This window comes from Falco punctatus (genome assembly GCF_963210335.1).
Source record: "Falco punctatus genome assembly, chromosome: Z".
Lineage (NCBI taxonomy): Eukaryota > Metazoa > Chordata > Aves > Falconiformes > Falconidae > Falco > Falco punctatus.
Genome location: NC_137586.1, coordinates 80,928,201 through 80,948,584, shown reverse-complemented (window position 1 = coordinate 80,948,584; position 20,384 = coordinate 80,928,201). Strand labels below are relative to the sequence as shown.

Below are 20,384 nucleotides of genomic sequence, written 5' to 3'. Positions count from 1 at the left end.
TGACTAAAATAAGCATTCTATCCATGTAGCTAATTGTGTTGCTGTGCTTCAGCCTTGTAGTTTGTTACTCTTTCTTGGCCCTGCACCTGCTTTCCCAGCAGCTGTAGCTTGTTACAGCCACGGCCTGTTGGCACAACATAATTACTTGGTCTCAGGATTCAAGAATAGCTCAAGGCTACCTTTCTTGTTAACTTCAGCACAGCAACTTCAGTACAATTCTGATTACAGGCCTATTCTAATACCAGGCCTGGATTGTGCAGATCTTCAGAGATTCTAAAGCCATGCTTCTGCAGCCATTCTTCTGCAAACCTCTGTTTCCATCAAGCAGATTCAGGAGTCAGTGCATTATGCAGACCCTGAGACCCAAGACAGGGACATTTGGTGTGACAGTAATGATGAAATCATGGGAGACCCTCGGCCAGTTTCCTTGCAACTGCAGGTTAAGACTGAGGCTGCTGTTGATAGTGATGAGGAAATTCAAACTGTTGCCCATACAGTCCTCTGGTCACGAGCAAAACCGATAAAATTACAGGAAAAGTATTTGAGATGACCAGGCGAATTTGAAGTGAAGTTTGTATGGTGAGTTTCGCTCACAGGGGGAGGCTGAATTTTGTTAAATGGGGAGGAAGCAAGAGGCTGTTGGGGACCAGGAGTATTTCTAACCACCATGCCAGATCAAAATTACCCTCTAACAGCACGGGTGCATACAGGGCAGTAGCACAGATCCTCTGGAGAGAGAAGACCTGCTTGTAATTAGAACTGCAGGCTTATCAGACTTAGGAGTCCGCACAGAAGGTGGCATGCTTACAAGCAATGTAAGAGAGGTCTGACAAGGATATCCCCAATGCTAGCTCCTATTGAGCCAGCACAGTTGTCCCCTCTTTTTTGTGGGCTTCCTGATTGTCTTAAAATGTCCATAGTCAATATTAAAAATCATTTGCGAGAGGTTCACAATCAGGGTAATTGCAATAGATGGGGTCAGTGAGCCCCTGACCACATAACCACTTGGTGTGAGTTCATACAAGAAATAGTTAATTACGGGTGCTGCATGGGCTGGACCAATTCATTCACAGAAGTCTCCACACTGCCCACAGTGAGACTGCCAACTTAATATCCCATGCAATCTAAAAGCGATTAAAAATCCAAATTTAGCAAAGAGCAGACTGACCTATGGCATCAAGCCAGAGAACTGGGAGTACCTATTTATTTATTAAAAAATTAGTGATTTACTATTGGCTAAATAGTGTTACCATTAATGATCTCCACAAGCTAGTTCAATCCTTAGTTAAGGCAAAGAAAAATAGTGGGAATGAGGAAAAACAACCCCAGGAAAAGTCTCTGCCTCTGAAAGGGTGCATACCTTCTGCACCAAGATAGAACTTAACTGATCTGACAGAATCCTCAGCAAAAAACTCATATTGCCGGGTAGAACAGTGAGCCACCCTAGCTGGTGGATACTACCAGTATACTGGTTCTCTGATAAATGTCCCGAACCCCTTCTCAGTATTCCAACTGGACCTAAAAGAATTTGTGTGGACTTTGTAATGAACACAGAAGCCCAAATGTCAGTAACCACTGCTGAAATGGCCAAAGCATTAAATATATGACATGCCAAGCGCAAAGTAAAATACACCAGAATAGAGGGAGTGATTAAGGAAAGCCCAGTGGCAAAAATTAATTTATGACTACCCAAGGGAAAACAAATTACCTACGCTGAAGTATTGGTCAGAGTAGCTGAATCTAACATTTTGATATTTGATCTGCTATATAGTCAGCTTTGGGAAATGCCGGATGAGACTGTACGGAGTTTTGCCGCTCCAGGGACAGGAGATGAGAAAGATTATGGGGACCCCCACATAACTTCTGAGCGATGTGGAGAAAAATGGGACCGGTGAAATTAATTGGTCTTTAAAAACCATCCACACCTCTTCCTCACTCTCAAGTTACCAACATAAAACAACACCCCTTGTCAGCAGCGGCAAACTTGAGTATTGACAGGGTGGTGGCAGATTTAGAAAAGAGAGGTATCCTCACTTGAGCCCACTCTCCACACAATTCTCCTGTTTGGCCAGTCAAAAAGCCTATGGGCAATGGAGCCTAACTATTGATTACAGAAAATTAAATGCCAATACTTTCCCTTTGACTGTGGCAGTGCCCAACTTTGCCAAACTGGTGACACAAATACAGGGAGCCTCCCACATTTGGATGGCTGCTTTAGATGTTAAGAGATATGTTCTTCATGATTCTGCTCCACAAACAAGATAAAGTGTAGTTTGCCTTTACCTGGGGAGGGACTCAGTACGTTTTCATATTCCACAAGGACACAGACACACCCCTACTATTGCTCATAATGCCCGGGCTAAAGTCTTAGCAGAGGTCCCCATCCCACATGGCATCACAGTGTATTATTACATCAATCACATCCTGACTGGGGGAGAAAAGCCACAAAGCACTAGAGATACAATGAAAACCATTTGGAAAACACTAATCAAATTGGGATTGGAAGTCTTGGAATCAAAGTGCCAAGGGCCAGCACAAGAAGTTAAACTCCTAGGAGTCTGGTGGGTTAAAGGAGCTGCTTCTGTCCCCCCAGACACACTGCAAAGCATAGAATCTGGGCAGAATCCAACTAGTACAAAGGAACCACAAAAATCCCTGAACTCTGAATTACTGGCATAACCATATTCCACCATTGCTTGTCCTTTGTACAAGAAAAAAAAAGTGGAAATCATGTGAATGGACAGAACAACATAGCAACACATAAGACTTATTGACAAAAGAATTAAGATTATTCCAATGGCTTTGATCTATGCACCCAACCAATCCTATCCACATAGAATTGGAGCTTAACAAGCACAGCTCCCATTGCAACTCATGGCAGAAAGGAGCAGGAGGAGGAGAAAACACCAGGAGGGCCAGAAAGACCACTGGAATTTAGCTCCCATTCCTTCAGTGACAGGGAGATGAGATACTCAGACCTTGAGAAAAGTTTGTTCACCTGGTGCAAGTGGTGAAACAAGTGGAGCTGATAAGGAGAGGGCACAGTATGGTTGTTCAGGGACCCTCCACCTCCTAGGTGCAGTCCATAGGGTATGACACCACCTGCAGGTATTGCTCAGAAACCTACAGCCCAAAAGTATCGTGCCTATCTGGAAGGTATCAATTAAATTATGCCAATGACTGAAGGTAATGTTAAAGAATCTAAATTACAATAGGACATAAGGAGTACACTGGCATTCCAACCAACACCAAGTAAGCCCTCCCTGATCCTGGAGGCACCTTCACTAAAAGACGCTGGTAATCTCAAGGCTTTCTGATCAATATGGCTTGATCAATATGGATGCATAGTCTTACAGACAGGACAATGAATGGCATTATAAAGCTATGGCATTATAAGTGGGCACAGGGGAAAGGTTAAGTGAAACAGGCAAAGGGAGTGCGCAAGTAGGAGAACTCGGAGCAGTTTTACTAGCTGCGCAACACGGGGCTAACCATATCTACACAGTTGCATACGCTGTTTCCAAAGAAGCCACTGAGTGGACAGGGCACTGGGCAGCCAACAACTGGCAGGTGAACAGAGTCCCAGCATGGCAAACTGACAGGCCAATCATGTATAAACGGTTCAAGGAAACCCCTCTCCTTTATGTGACACCAACGTATCTGCACACTGCCACAGCATATACTACAACTGCGATGTAACTAGTGGTAATGTAAACCAAAGCATCCGATCAAGGTTCCTAGACACATTCAAGACCACTGCTAATTAAATGATCTATTTACAGGGGGCCTACGGAAGAAGTGAATAAGCAGCTCTACATAGCTATAAAAATACATCTTCAGACCGATGCAAACCACAGTAAACTGCAGTGGCTCACCCCTCTGTGCAGAAACACCAAAGAGGGAAACAACCACCAGGAAGTAAAAATGCGTCGATGTAAAATCGCAGCAAGGCAACAAGCGGCACAGTATGTTCTTAACGAGTACCAGCAAGAGAGAACAATATCCCTGCACCCCGCCCCCGCTTCCTCCCCGCCCCACCGTCCCCAAGCCCAGGAGCTGCCCCCACGGCCAGGCAGGCCGGGCCGGCAGGCCCCCAGCCCCGGGAGGGAGCGCCAGGGCGGCCTCACCCGCAGCCCCCCGCAGGCCCTCCGCTCACCATGGTGCTTGAGCCGGCCCCGCCCGCCGCCGCTCCAGCCGCCCGGCCTGGCCCCGCTCCCAGCTCATAAATCCGCCGCTCCCGCCGCCCCGCCAGGCCCCGCCGCGCCGGCTCCCGCCCGGCGCACGCCTCGCCGCGGAGGTCACGCCAGGACCACGTCAGGACCCCGCCAGCCCGAGGCCCGCCTGAGGTGGCCGCACGACTGCCTGCGCGAACGGCGCCGCGCCGCGCCCACCCGCGCCTCCGCGCACACTCCCGCGCCTGCCGTTCCGCCCCGGCGGGCGGAGAGGAAAGCGGCGGCGGAGGCGCCCGCCTGCGGCACGGCGCCCGCCCGGCCTCTTTGCGCGGGTCCCGTCAGGCGCTGCGAGGGCAGCCGGCCCCAGGCAGGGCACCGGCGCGACCCCAGCCCGCATGACGGGAGAGGTCGCCCCGAGGGCCGGCTGCCCTGCCTGGCGCCGCGGAGGGGGGCCCTGCGGCGCAGGGCGGGGCGGTCGCTGGGCACCGGGGGAGACACAGGGACGGGGGGCGGCGCAGGGAGGTGGTTCGGCGGCGGCGGGGAGCTAGGCCGGCGGCTCACTTGCGCATGCGCACAGGCCCTTCCCCCCCGCCGGCTGGCAGTGGCGAGGCGCATGCGCAGAGCTGGGAGCTTAAGCCGGAAGTGGGGCAGGGGGGATGTCACCTCCTTGCGCGGCCATGGAGTCGCTGGTCCGTGAAGGAGCGGCGGTTAACAGTGGTCGCTGAGGGGTGGGAAGATGTTAGTGAGGCCATCTGAACAGCTCTCCCTTCCTGGAGGGACCCGTAGGTGGCCCTGGGGGGAGCGGGGCCTACCGCCTCCTCACGGGCCTGCCGCCGTGCTGCGGAGGCGGGAAGCGGCGCGGAGCCGTTTCATCTGAGGTAAATGTTCCCCGCGCCTGCCTTCCCGCAGCTCCTCCGTGGCAAAACGGCGTTCGCCCTTTGGTCTCTGGGCCGCTCACCGCGTAGTTCCTGTCATAAGAGGACATGCCTCGACAGCCGGCCCCGCTGTCGTCCCAAAGGAGCGACAGCAAATTGTCCTATCCCTAACTGAAATAACAAAACGGCTTTCTCGTAAATCCTGCTGCTTTAAATGCACAGCTGCGATCTGTCATGCGTGAGCTGGAACTGAAGCGTAAGCATTCTGCTTGAACGGGTAAATGGCGTTTTTGTCGAAAATACTTCCCTACATCTGTTGGTACTTTGACAAACTTCACCTGCCTCTCAGAGGATCCCAAGACAGGCATTCACAGTGAAACCTAAATCTCGCTCCACCCTGAAATACCTTGGAAAAGGTTGAGTAGCATCTCAACGACTGTCATGGAGATTTATGAACTCTGGCATTCTGACATTTTTAATTGTTCCTGTGACATATGTGGTGGGTAAAAGACAAACACGACAAAACCCGCTCAACATCACAAAAATAGCAGAGCAAACAGACTTCAAAGTAAATCCTCTGAGATCCCAGGGATTATAGTACCAAGGACAAGGCAGTTTTGATCTATTCAGACCATTTCATTTTAGCCAAGTCTTTGGCTTCCCAATTTAGTAACGCTAATTTGGTAATGTTTGTGGCACATGTAGCATGGTAGAGAAGAGCACTGTCAAGTTAATGGAAAAAAAGGCATTCTGTTTACACCATTAATCATGCATTCCTGGCATACAGAGGCTACTGAAGCAAGTTCTTGAAGTTACAACGGAAAAGCACCAATGTTAGTGTAGGAATAGTAAAGACATCAGATGCATTTGGAGAGTAACTGGTTTGAGACACATTTAACGCTTCTGAATGTAAAATCTCGAAAAGTGTGTCTCTTCTAAAGGAAATTAATAACTTACCTGTGGAAACTTTTGGCATGAGATCTTCATCACTGATACGAATTTAGTGGCATTTTATATAAAAATAAGCAATCAAAATTGATAACAAGCAGAGTTATTATTTAAACAAGAATTACGTATTGGTTGGCTTGAACTCTAACAAGCAGGAGTTTAGAGCCCTAGTATTTTAATTCTAGTATTGCTTGAAGAGTGTTGAGCAAAAACAATATCCACACAAAACCAGCTAAAGTTGCTGTAATCACTATGCAAAAATTGATTTTTTTGGAAGGCTTTATATGGGCAGAATAGGACCTTTGCAGTGAGCAAGCCAAGAACAATTTTCCCATGCATTATTAAGTGCTGCTGATACAAACACCATCTCACCTATGCTGGTGCTTTCCTAGACCTCCTCATCTCATACAGTGAGCAAGTTTTAAGAAAGCCATTAGAGCAGGCACAGCCTTGCAGCCTGTGCTGCCTGGATGCAAGGCTGAGTGAAGTAGACCATGTATGCCTCACTCTTCAGGACACAGGCAAGGCTCCTCAAAATACCTAGCAATTTCTAGACTGTCAAATGTGGTCTCAGTAGCCTCTCTGTTCTCTTCATTCCACATCACAAAACTTTCTTTTCCTCCAGGTTATGTTTCTTCCCCCACACCAAGTGTTCTTTCACCTCCACAGGAAAAAAATCCATTTTTACTTAATGTACAACATATGTCAACTAGCATGACTTAAGCTCTACTTTAGGTCTAAGCATACATAAGCTTGCCAGTTTTGCCAAATGTATGCTGAGATCACATCACAGACCACATCGTTAGGGGTTCAGAAAAATCTACCGCATGTAGAGAGCAGCAGGTCTCACAATGCTCATGGGCTCTGAGAATGTTTTCGTTACAATCTCTTTGGTCTCCTTCCTGAAGCTTGGTATGAGAGATGCTCACTGTCCCACCTTCTTTATGAAGAGGGCTTTCATGCAGTGATTTGAGATGAGCTGTTTCATCAGAGATTTAAGTGCATGTGACTGCAGTGAAGCTGTGCTGCTGTGGCCAGAGAGAAGTTTTCTTTCCAGCAAAGACAGTGAGGGAAACAACATCATCTTAACCAGATTTAGTGAGAAAATGTTGAAATGGGGTCCTCAGCCTTCAAAGTTCCTCATGATGTCAAAGGTAATGTGTTGTCAAGGATTGTGCTCACTTTTGTATCCAGCAGACCTTTACATCACTGGGGCTAGAAAGGAAGCTTAGCAGGGCTGTGGCACAGTTATTTCAGATCTCCGACATAACTACGGTATGAAATAACTTTGCACTCTCTGATACGGCAGCAGTCTTCCTCTGGACAAAGGCAGAGTCTCAAGGAAACAGGAGGAAAACTCTCAAAGAGATTCCTTTTTCAAATGAGGTGGTAAGGAGATCTAATCCTGTGGCTCTTTGTGGAACAGTACTTCGCTGTCTGGAGTTGGGGGGGTTTCAATGACTCCCGTCTGATCCTTATAATTTGAAAGTGATAAAATATTATAAAAGTTTTTGAAGATATATTTTATCTCACAGCTTCCCACATGGCAAAAAGCCCAAGAAATCTTTCCTCTGGAAAATGAGCCTGGAAGGAGTTGAAACGCTTACAGACACTTGAAAAGTCTGCAATGTAATGTTAAAGCAAGGGAACCAAGCTGCTGAAATGAAACTTAAAAGAGAATATTTAATTATAATACCGTCTATAGTCCCTAGATGACAGGACAGTAAGCAGAAGAGAAGTTTAGATCAACAAAGGCCAAGTCACCCAATGAAAAAAAAAATAGAATACAGTTACTTAGCAACATTTTAGAGCAACTTGCTGGAAAGAATAAGAGCTCCCCTTCCTACAGTATGCTGGGATTTGAGTTGTCTAGCACAAGCCAAAACATAAAACATAATAGAAATTTTCTGTGTTCTGAATCAAGCACAGATATATGTTTAAGGAACCTATTCTTCCAGCTGCACCATTGTTAATCCACAAAGGATGAACAAGAACTGCATGAAGAAATGAACGTTCCTGTCTCTTTTCCCAGATTTGTGGAAGTTCTGCCTCTCATCGAATCTATGAGAAAAATTAAAGGGCATCTTTTCTTGTCCTGAAGAATTTGTTCCACTTAGTGTAGCAGAGCCAGCTTTAAGACTTCTGAAAGCTAATATGAACTGTAACACCATGTTTATCACTTACAGTATATCTGTGAATGTTCACATTTGGATAGCTTAAATAACTCCTGATGCTCTCTGAGTAATTATTGAGGAGTTTTAACTGCCTTTGACAGTCATTCAGGGATCTGAATCAGGTACCGGTCAGTCTGTCCCCTACTCACCCACTGAAACTGGGGTGCAATTTTGGCCACCTGAAAATTTTCCCTGGTTTTCTCTGGTCCTGCTAAGGCCCTGAATACACCAATAGGAGTTACTCTCCCTTACCAGTACCGCAGTATGGGGATCTCTCATGGATTTGACATTAGAGCTTAACCACGAGGTAAGGGAAGTTGCTATTATTTTATGGACAGGAATCTGAGATAAAGCCAGGGCCAACTAGTATGTTGCGTTCTGTTAAAATCACTGGATTTCTCTGCGGGTAAAGATGTGAAAATATACAGTCCTACATCAGTACAGATTTATTTATGAGGGGAACAATGAGGACACATGTCATTGCAATGTGTTCTGTTTATACTTAACTTTCCATTTTTGGGGATGCTTTCCATTTTTGGAAGGTGAAGACTATGAAGAGACTTCATAGTAAAGTAAAAGCCTAATTTGACACATGAGAGGATGTTGAAGAAAAATGGTGCACAAAACCATCAAAATCTGTTCCAGAGAGGGCTCATTAGTTTCTTTTTTGGAAAACAGCGTGCCAGACTGGAAAGTTTCCATTTAGATTAATAATTCTGAATCTTCCAAGTAAAATAAAAATATTTCCCAGGATTGTTAAGTGAAAACATTGGCATTTGGCATTTAGCATACAAAATAGGAGGGGGTTTGCTTGGTCATTCCTTTGAATTATATAGGTGGTCACTCAGTTTAAATGAGTTTTTTTGAATAGTGGGGCTAATGAATCTTGGTTTCCTGTGGATTTCCATTTCATGATTCATAGATTAGAAATGCAAGTTTCTGTTTTAAGAGTGTGTCTGTTTGGGGCATTTACGATGTTTCTGGCCTGCACACAGGCAATGTAATTGTACTTGAGAACTGTACTTGACGAATGTGTTTGATACAGGCCAGTAGGTTCCAAACTACTGAAAAATTGCTGGCATACAAGCAGACGGATCCTCACATCCATATGAGTTTACATACAGCCACACTAGAAGAACATATATGCCTTATTTCCATAGCGAATCAGACCCAAAAAAATCCACTTGTATCTGTGCCAGAAGCATGTTCATTTCACCTGTTTCACCTTGCCATAAGACAGAAAGTTGCAGCTACAAAGGTTGAAGTTCATTTTTGTGTGTGTGCACACGTGTGTGGTCAGCTGCCTCACAGGACCTAGGTCTGGCCTAAGTTTTCTAGATATTAATTCCCACCCCCAACCTCTCTATCGTATTTTGAAATTATGAGTGAATTGTTTTAACTATGCATTAAAGTACGTCTTTTTATATATTGGTTCCTGTGGCTATGCCATGGGCACACACATTCACACGTACATTTATATTTATAGAAAACTTGTATTATCTAAAACACATGCCCTTCTGAATAGGCAACAGACTAATCAAGCTGTAGGCTCCAAATTTGCCACTTAAAACAAAGTACTCCTCATTTTATCTACCATGTGTCGATTCTGAGTGGTTACTGTTTTGTTCAATTAAGCTAACTTGAAATGCACTTTCTGATAGTCAGCACACATTTCCTGTTTTTCCTAAAAAATCAAGTTACGGAGCAGCAAGTGCCTTATTGCTGAGCTCTGCAGTAGGGCTGGAAAGGCCTGTGGTGTGTTGTGACTTTGCTTAACCAGTACATGTTAAAAGAATTTTTAAATAATTGTCTTTGACAGTCGTATTTCATTTTAAAAAGCACTGAGTGGTTTTGATGTTTTTTTCTTTGTACTGTACCTTCAAGTTTCATTTACACTGTTTTAATACACACTAAAGCTTTTGAAAAATGAAGTTGTAAGAGCAGCAATCGAAATGTAATTTTATCAGCTTTGGGCCAGTACATACTACAGTTTCATGGACCAACATTCGTCTGTAAAAAGTCTTTCCATGAGCGAGCAGACTACAAATTGGCAAAGTGTTCCAGATGTGTAACACAAAAAAAGGTGAAGTTCTGTGGTGTTTTGGTATTAGAGCTAGAAGCAGATGATGAACAGCACACTCAAATCTGCAGTGGAAGTGAGGAAAAGAGCTTGTTCGCAGGAACTGGACCACTGAATTTCTTGCAGGTCAGAAAGAGAATTTTAAAATCAATCCTCTGCTTCACAGGGAAGCAACAAAATGAACAAAGTAACTCCAGTATGTTTAGAAGCTTGGAAGCAAGTTACAACCTGACAGGAGCATTCTTCAAACACTTGGTGAAAGTGCTGTAGGCCTCTGTTCAGTGTCTCAGCTCCTTGGGCATCCAGAAATGTACTCTGAGTGCTTGCAAGTATTATTACAAGCCTTGCAGCCGATTCTGTTTGTAAAATAAATTAAAAAAGAAAGAAAGAAAGAAAGAAAGAAAGAAAGAAAGAAAGAAAGAAAGAAAGAAAGAAAGAAAGAAAGAAAGAAAGGAAAGAAAGAAAGAAAGAAAGAAAGAAAGAAAAAGAAAGAAAGAAAGAAAGAAAGAAAGGAAGAAAGGAAGAAAGGAAGAAAGGAAGAAAGGAAGAAAGGGAGAAAGGGAGAAAGGAAGAAAAGAAAGAAAGAATTGGCACTCCAGGAGTATTTTGTATTTTTCTCCACTTCTATGAATCACATGAAGTAAGCTGTGTTTGTAAGGATCAGGATCAAGAATCCTCCACACTTATTGATACTCTGAGCGCATGCCTGTGCCTTCCTCACAAGGATGATGATTTGTAGAGCTTTAAACCGTTGAAGGGGTCCCAGGAGGAATTACCGTGAGTGGATGGGGATCAGGCAATACCTTGTTCTAGTCCCATGTTGCCAAAGGGGAGAGGAGGGTCAGGAGAGAAGTTTTCCCCCATCGCAGGCCCTCTGCTAGAAGAGGAGATGCAGGTCAGTGACAGATTTTCCACTTCCCCATGCTGGTAGGGAAGACCAGGGCTGGCTGTCAGCAATATACAGGGGGCTGCATGCACAGAAAACAAAGCAGCCCTTCATTTTTATTTGTCAGCTTTTGCTGCCTTTTCAACAACACCCAGGCAAATCACATGTGTGATCCCCTCTTTGGAAGAATCCCCTAAAGGCCAGTGTCAGCAAACCTGTCATACAGTGGGCCCTGAAGAAGTTACCTGTCATCATAGCAGAAAGCACCTCTGCTGTCTAATGAGCAAGTGAGTGTTAATAAAATGAAGTGGTAAACCAACGTGTGCGTTAGGAAGGCCTTCCCTCACTAGTGGGAGTTATCCAGTGTCCCATAGATGCTCATTATGTGTTGTTTATACCCAACAGTAAAGTCTTGCATTGCCTCAGTAGCATTAGCTAGAAATGATGCTCTGTGATGACAGAATAAAAGCTATCAAGGAGTTTTGTTGCTTGTACTTACTTACCTCTGTAATTTTTTTTCTCTTTCTTACCCTATCAGATTGTTGTTTATAGGAACAATTCATCACTCAGTTTAAAATTAAAAAAAAAAAAAAAACCAAAACTTGAAAATATCTTGATACAGGCTGACTAGGAAGAAATAGGGATGTTAGCATAACAGGCCAAATTAATCCTCAGTGTAAATCCATTCATTTCAGCTCAGCCACACTAAGGATGAATCTGGATCAAAAAGTGTCTAAAATAAATGTAGTCAAGACATAAGGCTCAAATTAAAACGTGGAACAGGACAACACATCTGTTGAGTGTTTTCAACTATGCCCTCATGTGCCTTACTGTGATTCCAGCACAGCCCCGAGGTAAAAGTATGAGGAACTCTGCCATCCATCTGTAATGTGAAGTGTCTCAGAGCCAGAGTTAGCACCTGTTCTCCAGTGTGCAAAGGAGACATCAATGAGTTCTATGAAGTGGCTTCAGGTGAATGATGCTGAAATAGTGAGTGTTTTGGCATTAACCAGCAATACACCATTCTGAACGCCAGGACCCTTGAGTTTTGGGACATGTTTTCTTGAAAAAGCTGAATGTTTTCAGTCATGCTCTTTTAGTTTGTGGACATTAAAAGGGAATAAGAAAATAAAAATTGAAATGTATTTACAAAAAGTAAAAATAGTTCTGCTGGCAAACTCTCTGCTGTTGGTGCCCCTCCTTTAATAATTCTCTAACATCTGTCAATATGATGGAACACAGGAAAACTCAAACATATTGGAAGCAAGCTTGGTTTTTTTCATTCTTAAATATTTCAGCCTGTTTTCCTAAGGAACTAAACCACTTGTAATCACTCTATGTTTGCATGTGGATGTGTGTGTGATAGTTTCACAGTCATTTCACTGGGATACTCTAGAGCCTGTTGTCTACTTCCTACCAAACCTGCCTGAAGGGACACTAAGTTCTTAAGTCTTATGAAAATGTGAAGCCAGAGTGAAGAGGAGACCCTCATTACTGCTATAATCAAGGGTAGCGCTACAGTGTGAACTCACGCCTTATTAAAATCTGCATGGAAGAGCACACTACATGCAGGCAAAGCATCAGCTATATCTTATTAAGACATTAGCAAATCCAAGCACAAGACACAAATACAAAGGGGAGCAGGCTTCATTAGCTCCACTGCTAGTGTGATATTTGTGCTCAGGCAAATTTGAGTCTGTCATTTAATAGCACCCTGGAAAAGAAAGTTGCCTGTTTTGAAGTGGGTTTTTTTGACTACATGCACTGTCTTTTATACAATAATCTGTGAAGTGTTCTTCACAAATGCTAAAGGCAGTTCTGCACCTAGCCTTGCAGATACTCAGAAGTACATAGAGATAAATATTATGTTTTTATGTATCATATCTTATGTATGATATCTATGTGTGTGTATATATCCATGTGTATATGAAAAGCCCCAAAACATATATACATATCTGTGTGTTTATGTAGACATATACGTGTGTCTGTATACTATATATGTTTATATTTACAGAAAACTAGACAAAATGCAGTCACTACATTCTCGGTTAAGGTTTTGAGAGTAAGTGTCTTGGGTGAGGAGTTTGCACTTAGACTGCAGTGGATACTGCTGAGTTGAATCTTTGAAAAGTGAGCCACTTAGATGACCAAAAAATGAATTTATCAAAATGAGTTTATGTACCTTTTCTGCAAATATTGGTCTTCAGACCAGAGGACTGCATCAGGCAAATGCTTCCCTTCCCTCCCCTTGTCTTCTACCTCTTCTATGAGGAGTGGAACCTTTGTGTAAGTTGGGAAGAATGAGTCCAGCATACCTGTGGCACAAAAGCACTTGCAAAAGAAAGTGTATTTTCTCAATTACAGCCCAAAGACTATGACAATCTATGTCAAATGATAAATTGGTTAAACCTGAGACTTAAAAATCGTGAAAGTGCTGGTGGCAAAGGCCTCCCAAGAAAAATATTTTTTCCTTCATGTGTCTTCATTTCCTGGCACATATATGTTTCCATATCCTGTATTGCTGTAAGACTGTTGGAAAACCACAGGTTAATAGCAATTTTTTTAACCAAAACTGCACATGGCAGCTTAGCAATGAAAGATTCTTACAGGGTTTTTTTCTGCAGAAAGGCTTTGCTGACTATGAGGGGAAAAAAGAAGAGCTAAGATAATGCTTAAATAGCTCCTTGGCTTTCAAAATGATTCATTCATTGCAAGCAATTAAGGCTTATTCCCCCTTTGTGAGTGTTTTATAAATATTTCAAAGCATTTTGGTTAGGTTGTCTACAGAGAAAAAAAAACGACAAACACTTAAAAGTTCTCTACACAGTTGTTTGAACTCAGTCTGGCTACTGAATAAAGAAGCATTCATAACAGGATATTAGTGCAGAAGTGCCTTGCAAATAGCAGCATCAGTTATGCACAAGTGCAAACAAGGCCAAAAGACAAACAAAAAGTATTTTAGTAATTTAATGTAATTTTAGTAATGAAAGTATAGAAATGTACTCATGAACACATTTGCATTTACATATGCTTAATACAATCTACCCATATAAATTCTGAAGGATTGTAGAGGACATGAGGAATGTCAGCTCCACCCCCTGTAACCCTCTAGTAGCAGACAGAATTATGTCAATATGAAATTTCTCTTCCCTCTTCAAATCTCTGTCCACATCACACAAGCACTACTTTGAGTAGTCCAGTAGACTCATCCTCCACTGCAGACTCCTGTATGTAGCATCTTTAGGAGTCCAAGTATCATGGAAACATATACGCTAAGGCCTTTTGGGTGTGGGAGAATTGTTTTCGCTTTAAAAGTGTGTAAACAGTATCAGTTCTTTTGGTAAGTAATGCCATTTTTAGAAACTATATTGTAAAAGACAGGAGGGAATCAGAGCATTTTGCATTTAGACATGATGAACATGTTGCTGAGACATTCCCTCACACCACTTTTAGTCTTGTTTTCTTCTTTCTGTCCCTGTCTCAGGAGTGGTTTTGATTTTTGCCATAGCTGCGTGAATGCTTATGGGACAGTTATTTGTTGTGCATCACTTAGAAAAAACTGACTGAAGGGTTTTTTTGGTAACAGTACTTTCCTGATGCTTCCCTTGTGCTGAAAAATTGCAACAGCTTTAGACCTTGCTCTTCATGTGTCTTTCATTTTAACGTCCTGAAAAAGAGACTAATAACTAAGTACTAATTACAAATCAAACAGTAGTCCTGGGAATTTTGTTATAATCTCTTGTGAGCAACACGATCTCTAAACTCACTCCTTCTTTCTTCTTCTGTCATACTCAATTATCATTTTGGTATAATTTTCAAAAATTAATTTTCTCTAAGAAAATTGATACAAACAGAGCAAACAGCTGCTTGAGTGTTAGGCAATGCAGGAGAAGTGAAGATGACATGCTGCCCTTTTGATACCTCTATTCAATATTTACTGTCAACTTCAACTAACATTTATATAATATGAATATTTTAGAACAAACTCATTACTACACCCAAGTACTTACTTGAGTAAATATGTTAGAACCAGCTCCACCCTCCCATGTTCCTTTAAATACTAGCTAGTTGTCAGTGCAATGAAAGAGCGGAAAATCAGGAACTAATGGAAAATGAAATTTATTTGATAGCTCTGGTTTGGCACATTGTTCCTTCATAGCAAGAATTGTTCTTCTTTGTTTACCAGCAGAGTACCTTAGGTGTTGCCTTTAGGGTCAGAGTTGTCACTTTAAACATTAAATGATCATTTTCCAGTTTTTATATGAACATGGGCAAAGGCATTTTGGTGTACAAATAAGATAAATTCAAGACACTAGAGAACCAGTCGTGGAACAGCATGATAGTCATGTGAATGTGTAAGGGTCATGGCTGTGCTTTCAAACCAAGGTTGGTACCCAGAATAAAGATGGAATTATAAACGTGGAAGGTTACAGCATGTACCTAAAATTACTTTATGTTCTGGCATCTCCTTTTTCCCTCTTGTCTTCTACAGGGCTCAGTTACTTGTGGCTGGCTGAGGGGTGGTATCGTGTACATGGGCTTTTAGGCAGTCATTGGCACCAAGCTTTACATCCCCTCTGACACATGTCCCCAGCAGCTCTGCTGGGAGGTTTCTCACCTGTTTGCTAGCCTGGGTCATTCTGTCTTTTCCCTGCTGTCTTGCAACCTGCCTCCCATTTAGCTTTTCTTGTGTATACCCTGCTATATATCCCTCTCTGCACTGGACCAACAAGGAAAACTGCGTTTAGTACAATTTCTGTCCATGTGGCTGGCTTCTTAAATTTAGCTTTAGGACTGGTGTCTCCCTACAGGCACTATCGGTTCGATAGCCTGTGTTGACCAGGTTCAAGGGCAAGTTGGATGTGGCTTTGAGCAACCTGGTCTAGTGGAAGGTGTCCCTGCACATGGCAGGGGGTTGGAACTAGATGATCTTTAAGTTCCCTTCCAACCCAACCCATTCTATGATTCTATAACCAAAACCGTGACTCTTACCACGGAATATGCTATTGTAATCTAGAAAATGTGTGATTAATATGTATCGCTGAGCCGTTTCAACATTATATCGTCTTAATGTATTCATTATTAGCTTTTTTTGAGCTACATTGCTTTTTTTATTCACCGAGGTGGTTTATTTGTTCAGCCTGTACTGAATGGACATCCTGACTCATAAAACGTAATGGCTGTGATAACTCATGGCATGTAAGGACACCATAATACCATAGTGAGTATTTGCTACAAAATCACCTGCACAGGGTGGCTCTAAGGAGTGTAAGCAACAGCTGAGCCATATTAGAACAGGTCAGTTAACAGTAGATACTTAAATAACCTTTTCAAGGACAGTCACAGATCAGGAGCAGGCTCTTGAAGTATTTTTGTGTGTTTATAATGGTATGAACCTCTGTCACAACTTTTCCCTCGGTGAAGAAGAAATGTATGGCCCTTGCTGTCAAACAAGTCAGAAATAAAAAAAAGCAGGGAGACTTTATTTCTGCTGTGGTCGGGAAGAAGGTGAGAGGTTAGATCACGCTGCAACGAGCTTCTCAAGCCGATCAGGAGTCTTGTAGAAATGAGTGTAAGGTAGCTTTTAGTCTTTCTAAGAGGGGAAGAATTTATCTGATTCTCAATCTGTTGCCTCGTCCTGGGAAGCTGTTAGCCAAACAGCTCTCGGGTTGTGTTGGGAAGAGCTGCTTATGTGTCTGGTCAAATGGATTTAGCAGGTTGTTGCTGCCTGGGGAGTCCCTGGCTGTAAAGATTATTTGCATATGCAGTGTCGTTTACTCTGGACACAGTTAAAGCTTTTGCGCTGGCGTCTTCACAACAGCTAACTGTGGAGCTGCTGCTCCCATCAGGTCACTCTGAATTACTCAGGATATGTGGCTCACTCTATTTTTCTGTTTGTTTATCAAGTTAGTGTATCATTTTCATTATGCATACCCCCTGCAACTCTTCAAAGATCATGAGTTGCAAATAAAGGAAATGCTTTGAAAAGAAGGGAGAATGACGTTATAATAAGACTGGTGGAAAACCTAAAATAATTATCTTCTAAAATATTTTTACAGTTGTTTTCACCAAGTTCTAATTCGTTTATAAGGTTACTGAAATGTCAAGTAACCCTTGATTCAAACTTGACATCCTCACCTGTAAAAACCAGAGAAAACAGCACAAACCTATAGATATTTAGATATTGGAAGTGAAAGAATCACAGACTCCTCATTCTGTCCTCACAGCACGTAGCAAAATGAGAGCTCGGATCAACCTAAGAAAGTTTATCTGTCATGTCAACAGCGGTGAGAGACTTTGCGTGGGTGTCTGTGTAAGAGAGCTGTCTTTGGGAGTTCTCTGCTGCCTAATCACGCCTGTTTATAAAAAGAGAGCCAGAAAATCTTCCTGCTCGGGGAGGGGAAAAAAAAAAAAAAAAAAAAAGAGAGAGAGAAGAAGAAGGGGGGGGAAACCCTAAAACTGAAGAAACAAACTCGAAACACCTAAGGTAAGGGGAATTTCGGAGTGGAACAGGGTTTTTCTTTCTAAGACCCCTGCAAGAGGATGGAGGCGCAGCTGCAGCAGCGGTGGGGAGCGGAGCAGCCCGCCGGGTCCGTGGCGAGCCGCGCCGCCCTGCCGCTAGCCCAGGGCCGGGGTTTCGAGCGGCGACGGCCTGAAGCCGGGCTCCAGGTGGTTTAATTTGCAGGATTCAGTCCCGTTCTGGATGGGCAGAGCTTGCTTTCCACCTGCAGCGGGTGGGAGCCGCGCGGTGCCCGAAGGCTAGCGCAGGAGGGAAGGGTTGGAGGGTCCCAGGGTTCCCCCCGCCGGCAGGGCTCGGGGGCCCCAAAAGCGTTATTGAACTTGGGACAGAGGAGAAAGCAAATAAATAATAATAATTTTTAAAAGTATCCTTTCACGGTATATAACGATTGCCTCATCAGCATGCCGGGGGCCCCGGGACCCCCCGCCGGAGTGCTTGGAGGAGATGCGCAGAATCCGGGAGGGTGTAGGTGCTTTGCCGAGTCAAACATTTGCCTGGAAGATGCCCGGTGTCAGCCAGGATCAAACTGTCCGCGGCCGGTGCTGCCTCCGCTCCGGAGGAAAGAGGATATTGTGAGCAAATGGACTGTCACACACGATTTGACAAATTCCGGTTTGCTTTTAGGAAAATGTCTGTTAATCCTATGGGGAAGCGAGGGGGAGAGTGGGCGCGGGCTGTGTGTATGTCTGCAGCCGCTGTGGGAATCCTGGATTTTGGGATCGGGTTTACGTGTCGCATCTTTGGGCGCTGCGCACACACCCACCCACCCCCACCTACCCTCGTCAAACCCTGTGAGCGCGGGCGGCAGGAGGGATGGCATGCGGAGGGAAGAGGAAAGGGAAATGTGGTGTTTCCTTCCGCAAACTTTGCAGGGGACGTTTGATTTCCCCCTTTCCCCGTCGGGGGGTTCCCTCGGAGCTCCGTCTCCGGCCAGAACTGCCGGCGCCCGCATCCCCGCATCCATCCCTGCACCCATCCCCGTATCCCCGCCTGATGCCGCTCGGCGGGCGGGATGCGGCGCGGATCCCGCTGCCTGGAAGCGGTTTTCCAGCACCAAATACTGCCCGCGCCGGGTTCCCATCCCCTGGGCGTTGCTGCTGGAGCTGCAGGTCGCCGCTTTCCGCTGCCCGTGAGGGTTTGCACCCTCCTGCCGCAAAGCCTCGCTTTTTCCCCACCCCCGTCTCTTGTACTTTCATTATTGCATGTATTGTAATTACGGCATATGCACGTATTTATATATGTTGATTCGGATCCCTGGAGTGGCCTTTGCGTTTTTACAGCCCCTTAATCGTTTTCAGGCAAAGTTTTGCTCACGTTTGGGGGCTCCCTGGAAAGGCAGCCGGGACAACACCCGGAGCTGGGGGCAGGCAGGGGGAGGTTTCAGTGAGGGGTTTCTCCAGGGTTTTCTCCACAGCCGGGAGGAAGAGGTGAGTGGGTGGGTGTGGGACACCCCAAACCCTCCTCCCCTGTGGGGGCAGAGCCCGGGGGGGCGGCGGGGTGGGTGGGGGTGGGTGGTGGCTTCCAGCTGCTCTCCTGGAAATGAACGGGCGCTTTGGAAGAGTCCTGAGGAAACGTCCCTGGGAAAAAGAGGCGGCCTGCGCTTTGCGTGTCATCACTGACTGCCCTCTTCCTCATAAGTATTCAAATATTAGTTAATTACCGCCACCGCAGACTTTTATTCAAGTTCAGCGGGTATATATACCTATTTTGTTACACCCACCTATCACAGAACACCTGATTACATTTTGTACGGCCTCCCCGCCGCCCCAAAAAAACCCCAAACAACAAACTGATGCACGTCCCTGTATTTTTTTTTTCTTCGCCGTTGGTTTGTTTTGCTTGCCAAAAGTCTGTTTTTTGAACGGGAGGGACATTATAGTTGTCTTGTTAGATATTGTGATTTGAAAGTGAGCCCGTGCAGCGCTTCAGCCTGCCCTCAGCAATCAGGCTTTATACTCACGGGGCTTTGATTGTAGGAGTTGCCTTATTTGCATTGATAAGGATGAACCAGCTGCTGGAGCATACAGAACTGCACCTGACACAATCACCGAGTTCAGGATTAGCACAGGGAATCAGGAATCCACTGCGCTATACGGCAATCTCAGCCCTACATTAGAGTCACTCATGCAAAATGACCCAAATTTGCAATGAGCACAATTAGCTATCCGAAGATGCATGTTAATTTAGGGGCTGGCATTTTCCTGCGTTTTACTTATTAAATATAACGATTATGTGCAGCTTAGTATGCAAGGCTGGGCAAGATGAGCTTTTTACTTTCCCCATGAGCCCCCAAAGCATCCTAACTACAGTCCTTGGTATTTAGGACAGGCAAGAAGTTTTGTACTCCGTAACCCAAACGGTGGTGGATTTGTGTGTGTGCGTGTGTTGTTGTGGGGTTTTTTGTTTCTTTTTTTTTTTTCATTTGTTCATTTACAGAAATAAAACAGAAGGGGCTTGGAATTTTTATACATTTTTTTTCTTTCCTTTTTCGTTAAGCGATCGCTTCCAACTTAAAACACAAAATATTGCCGTGCTATATTGCCCCCTCCCCACCACCACCCCGCAGTTGTTCAAAGCATACCCGCAACTAAATCACCCACCATTCCTCTCCGTGGGAGAGGGGTGCTTCACCGAAGTTCAACTACTTGAGTGAGAATCTAACGAAGTAGTTTCCCTGTGCACCTCCCGCCCCTGACACCCAAGGGTCTTGAATTTACAACAGAAATCAA

General features: G+C 44.4%; 1 protein-coding gene across 3 annotated transcripts in view; it reads right to left on the bottom strand.

The window, feature by feature from the left end:
- The window catches only part of TMEM161B (transmembrane protein 161B), an 83,160-nt gene extending 66,568 nt beyond the window's left edge, over positions 1 to 16,592 (bottom strand). For all 3 annotated transcript variants that reach the window (XR_013925065.1, XM_080373051.1, XM_080373052.1), the window contains exon 1: positions 4,157 to 16,592. Coding sequence is in view for 2 of the 3 variants with exons in the window: in XM_080373051.1 (XP_080229177.1) it covers positions 4,157 to 4,159 (3 nt within the window). In the remaining variant the exon portion in view is untranslated. The remainder of the gene's footprint in view (positions 1 to 4,156) is intronic.
- Positions 16,593 to 20,384: the final 3,792 nt, after the last annotated feature.